The sequence below is a fragment of the Hyaena hyaena genome, unplaced genomic scaffold (assembly GCF_003009895.1).
Source record: "Hyaena hyaena isolate Hyena2069 unplaced genomic scaffold, ASM300989v1 scaffold_335, whole genome shotgun sequence".
Classification (NCBI taxonomy): Eukaryota; Metazoa; Chordata; class Mammalia; order Carnivora; family Hyaenidae; genus Hyaena; species Hyaena hyaena.
Window position 1 is genome coordinate 801761 of NW_024080968.1, and position 12489 is coordinate 814249.

Below are 12489 nucleotides of genomic sequence, written 5' to 3' on the forward strand. Positions count from 1 at the left end.
CATGAACCGTGAGATCATGACCTGAGCCGAAGTCGGACGCTTAACCGACTGAGCCACCCAGGCACCTCTGTACTCAGTTTTAAAAACCTGTATTTTTATTTTATTTTTTAATTTTTAAAAAATATTTGTTTTTGAGAGACAGAGCACAAGTGGGGGAGAGGCGCAGAGAGAGAGGGAGAGGGAGACACAGAATCCAAAGGAGGCTCCAGGCTCTGTGCTGACAGCAGTGAGCCCGACGAGGGGCTCGAACCCACGAACCATGAGATTGTGACCTGAGCCGAAGTCAGACACTTAACCGACTGAGCCCCTAAAAACCTGTGTTTTTAAAAAGGAGAGAGTAGGGGCGCCTGGGTGGCTCAGTCGGTTGCACAGCCAACTTCGACTCAGGTCATGATCCCACGGTTCGTGGGTTCGATCCCTGTATCAGGCTCTGTGCTGACAGCCAGCTCAGAGCCTGGAGCCTGTTTCAGATTTTGTGTCTCCCTCTCTCTCTGCCCCTCCCCTGCTCATGCTCTCTCTCTCTCTCTCTCTGTCTCAAAAATAAATAAACTATAAACAAAATTTTTAAGTGGAGAGAGTAAGCATAAGACATTAAGGAGGGTGGGAACTGTGGCAAACAAGACAGTTTACCCTTCAGGTTGAGTTTTCCCACAACCACTCCTGCTCCAAACTACCGTTGCCAGGTAGCAGTAGGGTCCCACGTTGCCAGACCTTCTGGTATTTTCTTTTTCTTTTTTCTTTTTTTTTTAAATGTTTTATTTATTTCCAGGAGAGAGAGACAGCGTGAGCAGGGGAGGGTCAGAGAGAGAGGGAGTCACAGACTGAAACAGGCTCCAGGCTCTGAGCTGGCAGTCAGCACAGAGCCCGACGCGGGGCCCGAACCCACGAACCGCGAGATCATGACCTAAGCGAAAGTCGGACGCTTAACCGACTAAGCCACCCAGGCGCCCCTGGTATTTTCTTTTTCAAGAGCAGCACAAATCTGGGTTTTAATGTGACATTTTCTGAATTAAAAATATTAGCCATCAATTAATAGTCTCCACTCTCCTACCTGCCCCGATCCCTGGAGTTCCCCTGGACGGGCAGCCTCCGAGGGCTTTCCTGCATTCTGGCTTCCGTGGGTGTGATGGTGAGCTTTGTGTGTCCACGTGGCTGGGCCACAGCCTCTGGCGATCTGGCCAAACATTACTCTGGATGTTTCTGTGAGGGTGTCTTTGGAGGAGATTTACATTTAGATCAATGGAGTTTGAGGAAACCACACTGCCCCCCTCCTGATGTGGTGGGCCTCATCCAATCAGTTGAGTCTGACTAGAACAAAAGACTGACTTCCCCTGAGCAAGAGAGAATTCTGCCAGCCGATTGCCCCGGGCTCTTTCCCGGATATACACACAGACGCACGCATATGCTTCCTGTGCATTCTGTTTCTCTGGAGAATCCTGACTGATGCAGTTGGGTTTGTTCATGGGGAGCGGCAGCGGGAGAGCCGAGGGTGGGTGAAGAGTCATCTTAGGGCTGTATGAGTCCAGGGAGTGAAGGAGCCCGCGCCCTCTCCCTCCCCTCTCTCCCACCACCGAAGATCTGCGCTTTCCCTCATGGTTTCCATACCCTCTGCCCACACTTTGTAACTAGACCCGTTTCTAGGCTCTCCCCAAATTAGCTAGTTTATGTATTTCCTTTTGAAACTCTGACTCTGCACTCTTATCTCTCAGATGAGGACACCCACGTCCAAGACATAAAGGACCCCCTCAAGGTCACACCGCAGGTTATGTGTAGAGCCAGGAGTCCAAAGTGGCTCATTGGATCCCTCATCCAGTGACTTTCATTCATCCTGTTTCTCATTTGACATCAGCGCTTCCGTTCTTCTGCCCACCCGCCTCTGTAATTTCTTGAGATGCGCTCCAGAACATGCGTGTGTGTCTTCAATCCTTCCACATCCTTGGGGTTCATCACTTCCACGGGCTGTTGGGTTTGCCACAGTGTGCTTCCCCTCCCCCCACGATGGCCACCTTGGTGGCCTCCAGCTCCTGGGTACCTCAAACAGCAGTGCCCAAATATCCCCCTACTTCTCCCGTAGGAACCGCGGGGTGATTTTGCTGGGATACGCACCCGGAAGTAGGAAAGCTGGGCCACAGGGAACGCAGGTAACAAATCCCCTAACTACTGCCGCGTTGCTTGCCAGGCTGTGGGTAGGAGCTTATAGTCTCCCCCGCAGTCCGGGGGGTGTCTGTCTCCTTCTGTGTCATCATCACATACTGTGCCCTTTCCTAGTTTCCGCTGGTTGGTTTGGTGTGTGGTTGCATCTCGGTTGAACTTGTATGTATCTGATTGCAAGCGGCTCGAGCACCTGTTTATCAGGCTCTGGCCGTGTCGACGCCCTGCTTCAGAACAGCACAGCCGTTTCTCTCTGGCTGTTAGGGTGGGAGTCTTCCCAAGACAGTGGCCAAGCCTCCTCCCCTCTCCGGACGTGGATGCCAGTCCTTCATGAAGGCGTGGAGCCTATTTCCCTCCCCTTGAACCGGCCAACCCTTGGCTTGCTTTGACCAATAGAATGTGGCAGAATTGAATTCTTAGACTGCCAAGCCCAGCCCTTAAGGGGCCGTGTAGCCACTGCTTTTGCCTTCTGAGAAGCCCGCTGTCAGGTTCAGAGGTCTGGGCTAGACTCCTGGGGAAGCCACATGACCCTGGAGGCTCCGTGGTCCTCGTGAACATTCAAGCTCCAGCTGAACTCCCCGCTGAGTCGCCCTGGCCACGCCTTCTAGAGCAGGGACCAACCCGTCCCTGCAGAGCTCTGTCTACATGCAGAAACATATGCCAATCAGTGGCTGTGTCCTAGGGCCCGAGTTTTGGGGTGCCACAGATTTGTTACGGAGTTCTGTTCTGGAGCCACAGGTACCTAAAACAGATGTTTCGTTTTGTGTTTGTCCTCATGTGTATTTCCCATGACTCTGTACCACCCCTGCCACCCACCTTCCTCCCATGCCTCCATGAGCACGGGGCTGACTCCTGATCCCAGGCCAATGCCGCCTCCTCCGAGAAGTCCCCCCTGACCACCCTGGCTGATGTAGCTTCTGAGTCAGTTGGTCACATTGTCCAGTTTCATTTTCTTCTTATCCCGAATCATGACATAGAGTGGTTTTCTTTGTTTGCCTGCCCACTGCCTGTCTTCTTGGCCAGAATGTAAATTCCATAAGGATGGGGGCAGCGAATGAGCACATAATTGGGTTTTAAAGAAATATTATGGAATGAATAGATGGAAGAAGGAGTGAACAAAGAAAGTAACAGAACAGACCTCAGATCAGAAGCCAAGGTTTCTGTCTCAAAAATTCTGGTATAGATTCATTTACCAAATATTTATTGAGCACCGATTATGTGCCAGAAGCTGTTCTAGGTATCAGAGTTACAGCACTCAGCAGAATAAAGTTTGTATTCTGATAAGTTGATATTCTAGAAAATACACAGTACAGTGTCCTGACTAAATACCATGAAGAAAAAGATAGAGTAAAGAGTTGAGGGCAAGATTTTAGACTAGATGGTTAGTGAAGCTTCCCTGGGGAGGTGACATTTGAGCAGAGACCTGAATAAAGTGAGGAAACAAGCACATGTTTGGAAGCAAAATGTTTTTGGCTGGGGGGAAAGCATGTGCAAAGGCCCTGGGGCAGGACAGTTGAGGCCTGTGGTTAGAGTGGAGAGGAGAGAGCAATGAGGAAGTTAGGTCAGGGAGGTCAATTCTGTAGAACTCCCAGCTCAGGCATTTGTGGCTTTAACGCTTTCTTATGTCCAGAAAGCAAATAACCTCTAGGTCCACTGTTGATTAACATTCTTTATTTTATAGTGTTTTCAATCGGAAGGATTTGAAATCACGATTCATCAGGTTACAGGTCCCATGGGTTTCTCCCATCTCCCATTCTCCAGGAGAGCAGCCTCCACCTGCCATGGGCTGTAACTGTGGCTAAATACTAAAGTGCTCATGTGGGAAGAGGCGGAGCCCCTTCTCCAACTGGAGGCCTCTCCCCTCTCTCCATTGCTCCCAGGGAAACATCCATGACTCACTCGTACCGGACGGAGTTCAGTCTACAGGTGGTACCTTCCCAGCCCACGCTGCCCGGAAGAAACTCATCCCTTGGATGCGTAGGAAGCGGGGACATAAAGCTTCTGGGCCCCTTCCTGGTACCTTTGCCGATGCCAGGCTGATGCTGGGCCCCTCGTTCCACTTCCCGAGCACCCACTGGACTTCATACCGTGCTGTTCACCGGGGATGCCCAGAAGCCTCTGCTGGAAACGGGGAGGGATCACATCCTCTCCTATAGCTCCCACCCACCAGCCACTGGCTCCAGGGAAGTCTCCGCTGGCCCCGTCTGGAGAAGAGGGTTGTGGTATTTTGCCTGCCTGAGAAATTTCACCCTGGCCTCTTATGAGACTCCAATTTATCTTCTGACTTTTTCTTCCCCCCTCTCATCTCCGAAAAAAAACGTGCCCTTGGCTCATTAAATATGCTTAGCCCTCGAGGTGTGGGTGGGGAGGTAAAGACCAGCTGCTGAACGAGGAGGAGCTGGCGGCCTCAAAGGCCCCTGAGGGACACACGCAGGACAGTCCTTGCTGAAAGGACCTTGGGCCACAGGCGGGACATGAGAGCCCAGGCGTGGCCTGACTCCAGAATTATGGTCAGACTGACTCTGATTAACAGGAAAACCCTAAGCAGCATGGGTAGAAGTGTCAGCTGGGATTTCTAGAACGTTCCTGGTGTGCTCAGGCACACAGAGGAGCCGTAGGGAGGCTTTGCACAGCCTCTGCGGCCTCAGGAAGTCATCTGTTCTTGGCTGCTGGGGGTTAGCAGTGGTGAAACTCAAACAGCGGGCACAGAACGGGCGCGGGCACAGAACGGGCACTGCCGGGCCGGACAGGAGTCACCCGTGCAGCCCCAACAGCCTCTGTGAGGCAGGTGATCCCTAAAGGCGAGATGATCTCTCCAGGGTGTAGCCTAAAGTAGGCAGTGGGGGCATGTCAGCTGTGCCCATGCACATCGAGGGGCCCCCGCTCCAGCTGTTTAAGACAAACGCCGTTCCAGATTGCTGGAAGAAGGCTCTCTTACATCGTAGCCACAGAACAGCTCAGAGATAAAGGAGTCCGTTTCTCAGGCGGCAGATCTGGGAGATAATCTGGGCCCCCAACCTGCATGAAAGAGGAAAGGATGTCCTAGATAACGAGCCTGTGGACCCAAGTGGACCACTGGAGGTCACCCTTGCTTGCTGCATACTGGATCACAGAAAAGAACCGCTTGATCGTCCTGTGGAGTCTTAGCAGCAGGTGACGGCAAAAGCCTTCTGGGAGGGCCCAGCCCAAAGAGAGTCCCGGAGGGGGACTCAGAGGGTCCGAAATGTGTCGTTGGCCGAGGCAGACGGCAGTGATGTGAGGTTGGCCGAGTGGATGTCGGCCCAATCCGGGAAGGTGCCCAGCTGGAAGATGGTCTGTGCCCACGTATTCATGGCCACGCTGAGCAGTAGGATGCCCATCAGGTTCATCAGGAGGCCTGTCCGCACCTGAAACGGAGCCCACACTAAGGGAGGGGTCAGCTCAGGGCCCATCGAACAGATGGGAAAACCCACACTCAGAGTCAAGTTGCTCATCCGCTCAAGGTCTCCCAGTCGGGAGGTGATGGTACTAGCTCACAAATTGAGGCCGCGGGATGCCCAAGACCCTTCATTCTTCACATGACCCTAGGCTGTCATTCAAAGAGCCGCAGATGTCCCCAGCCCTCGAGTGCTTTCTAAGTGCTGGCTACCGTGTCATGTAGATGTGTCACGTAACCTTGAAAGCAGCCCTTCACGGGTGGTAATCATTATGATTTCCACTTTACAGAAGACGAAACTGAGGTTCAGAAAGTTGGCAGGCCCACATCACACAGCTTGAAAACGATCTGGTTTGATCAGTAACACATACACACACACACACACACACACACACACACACACTCTCTACAGGTCTACTGAAGGCTGTACTTACTTACTGTGAAGGTTTGTCTGATGGAAGTTTTGACCTTTTTAAGTAGCTAGAACAAGCCTAACGTTTGCTCCTTCCCAACTCCGGGGCCGTTCCGTCCATCCCAGGGCTGAAAATCCCTGTTTCTCATTGGGTTTTTTGGTTGTTTCTCCTTAGCCTTGCCCCGCTGTGAACTGCACAGTGAGCAAGTAACTCTCTTTTCAATCCCCTTTAGGATCCTCTTCCTCACAGAGAAAGCCTCCCTCAGGTGCTCTTCATGCCCTTAACACTGTCTCTTCCTCACCAACAGCCCTCTTTGACAAGGAAGGGTCCAGAACCTTCTCCGGGCAATTGCTATCAGGGCGAATGCAATTATTTTGCTGTTTTGGGTCCGCCTTTATTTTTAGACTTCCCATCTGTGGCAGATAATTCCAGTTTTCCGTGCACAGATTTTGCATCAGAAATCCTCCTTTTCAAACACTCTTATTGAAGTGATTTTAAGAATGTTAATTGAGTAAAATTGTTAAATAAATGTTGCCACAATAAATAAGTAGTGGTTCATGGAAAGGGCATCAAGCCGGGAAAGGCATGAGCCAAATGACAAGGGTAGAACTGTGTTGTGCTATCCTGCTTCTGCTCTTGCGGGGATGGGGGGTCTTCAAACCCTGGCAACTTTGGAGGATGGGAAGGGGACAGGCCTAAGCTTTGGGGCGACCAGGAGGGGGGCTGGGCTCCTGGGAGCCTGCCTCAAAACGCCTGCTCAGTCCCACATTCGTCACTGCAACTAAGTACATCATCGTGGTCTGGACCGCAGCCCGCAGAGCCCCCCTCTCTGCTTCCATGTGCCCCTCGGCATCTTCCAGCCCTCTCCATGGCTCTTGGCAAGCGCCTACCTCTTAGAGCCCCTCCATTTCTCTCATGTCTCTCTGTTCCCAGGATGGACGCTATAGCTTCCCTTCTGCCTTCCCGCAGCCTTGCCCAAGCAGCCTCCCTCTCCGCACTCGCCTCCAGCCCCCAGCGACCCCCTCCACCGGCAGCCAAAGCCATCTCAGAAAGGCACAAGTCAAACCACGTCCTTGTGACGCAGGATAGCCCAAGGGACTCCATTTTATACGGGCTCCATCCCTGCTGTTTTTCTGCTGGAAAACATCTTCCAGACTCTGCCTCTGAATAAGCCAAGAAGCTCTGTTCCCACTCCAGGGGGACGTGAGAAAGTGAATCCTCCTCTGAGTTTTGTCCTAGACCCCAAACACCTGATTACACCTAAGGGCCAGATCCCAGACATGTTCCGGGGCATCAGATCCAAGGGCATCGGACCCCTACCTTCAGCGGTTCCAGGAATAATACCACCGCTCACCTGACTCTTTGCTTGGACCCTAGTGGATTCTTAAAGGAACACACATGCTCCTTAGGCTCTTTTCCAGTATCAACCCCCAAACCCGAGCAACCATGAGGCTCCTTCCTCTCTCCTCTCTGAGGGTCTCCTGCTCTGCTATTTGGTCACTCACACTCTTCAATAAACTCTGTTTTCACTCTCTCCGGCTCACGTTTATTACTATCCTGCGTGAAGCCAAGGACCCTTTTGGCTGGTCTTGTGGGACCTTCCCTTGGCCTCTCGGACCCAGCCTGCTTGCATTGATTGCCCTGCTTAATTAAATCCCTTTAAAGTCCACCCACTGGGCACTGAATAATATCCCGAGTCTGTGCCCTGCATGGTGTGCACCCACCCCCACCCCCCAATTCCAGGCACACCAGGCTCCTCCTTCTCTCGGTTTACTCTGTGACCTCTTTCTGTCTCTCACTCTTGTCCACCCCCTTTTCTCTCTCCCTCCCTGACGGGTTTCTGTGCCTGGAGAGCCTGTACTGGGAATACCGCCCTTCTCAGTGGGTTTGCTTCAGATTTGCATTCCCTGAGTGCGCCTGGCAGCCAGTGGAGGGGAAGTGCCAGGGAGGCGGAGGGAGGGAGGGAGGAGGGGGCTCAGCAGGGGAGCGAGGGGCCAGGGAGCACACTGGTGGGTCTCCCCCTGCTCATACCCGCTTCTGCCTCGCCCCCGGGTATAGCCTGCTGCTCCTAAAGATTCCAGGCACAGAGCAGTGGGCTGAACGAATAAGAAAAGAGAGCAGCGCGCAGAGAGAGGAGGAAGTCCCTGGTCCCTGAAGCAGACTCTGGAAAGTCATCACGAAGCAGTTTCCTGAAATTGAGCGTTAGAATCATCCCGGAGTGTCTGCTAAAGTGGATACTCCTGGCCCCGCTCCGAATGGCTTATTCAGAAACTGGGGGTTGGAGAAGTGGGAGCAGGGGTCCCGCCCAGACGTCTTGCCCCACACATGCCGTCCACCCCCGTCGCAGGCCTCTGTTGGGACATGCCAGGACTCACCATGTCTTTGACCATCAAGTGTCCAGAGGCGAAGGCAATCGAGTTGGGGGGCGTTGAGACGGGGAGCATGAAGGCGTAGGAGCAGCCGACCGTGCCGGGGACCATCAAATAGAGGGGGTGCACTCGCAGGCGGATGGCCTGGGCCGGGGCGGGGGACGACCACCACGGGAAACAGGGAGAAGCGACAATGACAGATGGAGACGGTCGGAGGTCACAGCAGATAAGACACAGGAAGAGACGCAGAGACAGAGGTTGGCGCAGAGACAGAGTTTGGTGCAGAGACAGAGGTTGGTGCAGAGCGACGGCAGCAGACGAGAAGGCAGGTTTAGAGGGACGCGAAGGGAAATACGGCCCGATACGCAGATCCACACACAGAAGGAGAGACAGACAAGGAGAGAACCCAAATCAAAGGACACGTGGAGAGGACATTCCTAAGGTTAGTGACATCCCGGGACCCCACTGCGTGTTCGCTGGCGAGGATGGACTGGGGAGGTTTCTCTAGAAAGCACCTGCTCCAGCCTGAGAGTGCACCATCACGCCCAGAAGGCTTGCTACAACACAGCGTGCTGACCCTGCTTCACCCAGGTTCTGAGTCAGCAGGTCTGGGGTGGCCTCAAGAGCCTGCATTCGTAGCGAGTTCCCAGCAGCTGCTGACACTGTGGATCCAGAGAACCATGGCTCTAAAATCACAAGTCCCAGGGGAGCCTGGGTGGCTCAGTGGGTTGAGTGTCTGACTCTTGATTTCGGCTTAGGTAATGATCTTAATTCATGAGATTGAGTCCCGAGTCACGCTCTGCACTGACAGTGCGGAGCCTGCTTGGGATTCTCTCTCTCCCTCTTTCTCTCTCTCAAAATAAATAAATAAGCATTTAAAATTAAAAAAAAATAGTAAAATAAAATGACAAGTCCCCTGCCTGGTCTGTCCCTCAGCCAAACAGTCCACACAGCAGGTCCCTGGGCACCTTTACTTGGGGGCCTCCCCAGATTTCAGAGACACAGAGAGCTTGACACATCTGCTGATAAGCATTTCCCAATTTCTTTTCTTTTTTTTTTTAAGGTTTATTTATTTTTGAGAGAGAGAGAGAGAGAGAGAGAGCATGAGTGGGGGAACAACAAAGAGAGAGAGAGAGAGAGGGGGAGACACAGAATCCGAAGCAGGCTCCAGGTTCTGAGCTGTCAGCACAAAGCCCAACATGGGGCTTGAACTCACAAACTTCGAGATCATGCCCTGAGCTGAAGTCGGCTGCTTAACCAATCCAGGCGCCCCAGCATTTCCCAATTTCTGAGACTGTGTGAATCAAATGTATCTGTGTGTTGGCCTCACCCCGTGGGCCACTGGTTCGACCTCCCCCAAAGGACATATTCATCTACAATTCATGTTGGTTTCTTCTCCACTACTGTACTTAAGATAGGACATTTTTGGCTGCTCTAGCGAATTTTTATAACCCAAAGCATATAACTTTTCTCTGAAAGTGCTAAATGCACCCCCTTACATGTAAAACCTTTGGGTTTTGATGATAAGCAACATTTAGAAGACTGTGTTATTTACTAGTGTCTCCAGCAAAAGTTGGACCTGGCTGGGCCCCTGCTTCTCCTCCGGCATCAGCCCCTCACGCCCCCATGTCCCTCAGTCATCTCCCTCAGAACCTGGTCAAGGGTGTGATTAAGTCCAATCGCACTTGGCGAGGTTTGGGGACCCCTCCTCCCCACACTACTGGGAAGTGTAAAAAAAGCACGCCTATTCTGGAGGGCAGGTTGCCCACATCTAACAAAAGTATACACGCATGTGCTCTTCCACCCGGAGATCTCATCTAGAAATAGATCTGGAAGGAATCAGAGGTGCACAGAGAAGGAAAGGTCCGGGAAGCACTGCCGGGTCACAGCAAAGGCTGGACGCAAACCTGTGCGTCCATCACTAGAGATCTGAAATAAACCCACCGCCACCCACCGGTAACAGAGTGTCCTCGATTCCCCGAAACAGGATAAAGTACATCTCCGGATGCTAATGCAGGTGTGAACCCCATGACAAACTGAAATGAGCCTACAAAAGCCAAAAACACATGATAAGTGTGTCTGGTAGATCGCCGTCTGCATACAAAGTGTGTAGTTGCAGCACTGATTTAATCTGATCAATTTTGGATTCTATTGAGATAATCGTTTGGCTAAGTCTTCTTTAATCTATTTAAACACAGAACCAAGCCGATTGTTTCTAATGCTAGTCAGTTTTGAAAGTCCTAATATACACTCTGTTTGATCATGATGCATTGTTCTTTCTGTAGGATCCCAGATTTATTTTGCTATTTGCATCTCTGTTTACATGTGAGGTTGATTTATGATCCCCCCACACCCCCGCCACCTGCCCCTGCTGTCCTTTGGTTTTAGTGTCTGGGATTTGCTACCCTCATCCCTGGGTGGAATGACATTCTCCATCTCTGTGCTCTGAAATAGTTTGAATAAGGTGGGAGCTATCTGCCCTTTGAAGGTTTGCTAGCTTTCACCTAGCTAAGCCTCTGAGGGCTGGCTGGTGAATTTTAGGGCGGTGGTTCTCAGCCAGGGATGGTTTTGTCCCCCAGCCCCGACCAGGGGACGTTTGGCAATGTCTGGGCACATTTTTGATTGTCATGGTTTAGAGGATACTACTGGCTGGCACAGAGCGGGGGGAGGGGGGCAGGAATGCCACCGAACACCCTACGGTGTCCGGGACAGCCCCACACCACAGGCAGCTCTTTGGCCCCAAATATCGGTAGTGCTGAGAAACCCTTCTTTAGAGGGAGGTTAGAACTTTGCCTGCTGTTAGACTCTCTTCTGCCCTTTTTTGTCTGCTCAGATTTTCTACGTCTTAATCCAAATTTGACAATTTGTAATTTCCTAGAAAACTCTCCAAAGGAAGAAATGTGGTGCACTTCGGAAAATATTTATGTATTTCTTAAAGAAAAAAATCAATAGAAAAAAAATAATCAGGGGCGCCTGGGTGGCTCAGTCGGTGAAGCGACCGACTTCGGTTCGGGTCATGACGTCACGGTCTGTGAGTTCAAGCCCGGCATCGGGCTCTGTGCTGACAGCTCAGAGTCTGGAGCCTGCTTCGGATTCTGTGTCTCCCTCTCTCTGCCCCTCCCCTGCTCACACTCTGTCTCTCTTACTCTCAAAAAATAAATGCAAAACATAAAAAAATTTTTAAAAACATAAAAAAGTCAAGGTCTAACACATTCACGCATTTTGGAAGAGGGCAATGGCACCCACAGCTCCCGGTGGCAGGGGAGAGAAAATTCTGAAGCACGTCCCCTCCCCCCCCACCCCCCAGGACTCTCACCAGCTCCGCCAGGACGGGCAGGAAGATGATGATGGTGGCCGTGTTACTAGCAAACTCGGTGAAGAAGGCGATGACGACAGTGATGAGCAGCACAGCCAGTGCGGGCGGCACGTTCTCCAGAGGGTGCAGCTGCCCGCCGATCCACGCAGACAGCCCTGACTCCTGCGGGGGTGAGGGACACCAGGTCACACCCTGGCCCACCCCAGCCACTGCCCCTGGGGGCTGGGCCCAGGAAGGGGGTTAGGATGGGCCACAGGGTGGCAGCAGTGACCACTATGCCCCTTCGCTGCTGGGGGGAACCGAGGTTCAGAGAGGGTGAGTAACACGTCCAAGGCCACACATTTGAGCCCACCAGCATCGGCTTCTCTGCTTCTGCTTCTTTTTTAACGTTTATTTATTCTTGGGTGTGTGGGCGGGGGAGGGCCAGAGAGACACAGAATCGGAAGCAGGCTCCGGGCTCCCAGCGGTCAGCACAGAGCCAAATGAGGGGCTTGAACCCACGACCTGTGAGGTCAGGACCTGAGCCGAAGTTGGACGCCTCACCAACTGAGCCTCCCAGGCGGCCCCAACTTCTTTGTTTCTTGAACTACTCTCTACTCCAACTCTGTAGGCCCAGGACCCAAACTCCTGGATCCCCAAATAATCCATTTAGCTCTAGCACTAAGCTCCTACTTGAGTGGGAGAGGGAAACTGGACCCTCTGTGGATGGTTACTAGTAACAAAAATATTAACACAACTATGTATACGAAATATTCATTACTAATCCTACAATTATTGTTGAATAATATATACAAGATATACTATAACTATATCATATATAAAACA

The 12489-nt window shown here is 52.0% G+C and overlaps 1 protein-coding gene across 3 annotated transcripts in view; it reads right to left on the reverse strand.

Annotated features, from left to right (window-relative positions):
• Positions 1–3802: 3802 nt before the first annotated feature.
• SLC13A3 (solute carrier family 13 member 3) overlaps positions 3803–12489 on the reverse strand; it is a 75693-nt gene continuing 67006 nt past the window's right edge. For 2 of the 3 annotated variants that reach the window (XM_039249385.1, XM_039249384.1), the window contains 3 exons: positions 11665–11826; positions 8355–8492; positions 3803–5537 (listed from right to left, as the gene is read on the reverse strand). In XM_039249385.1, coding sequence (XP_039105316.1) covers positions 5361–5537; positions 8355–8492; positions 11665–11826 — 477 coding nt within the window. In that variant the 3' untranslated portion in view covers positions 3803–5360. Of the gene's footprint in view, positions 5538–8354; positions 8493–9590; positions 10396–11664; positions 11827–12489 lie in introns of those variants that run through there. The other variant, XM_039249386.1, reaches the window with a different exon arrangement.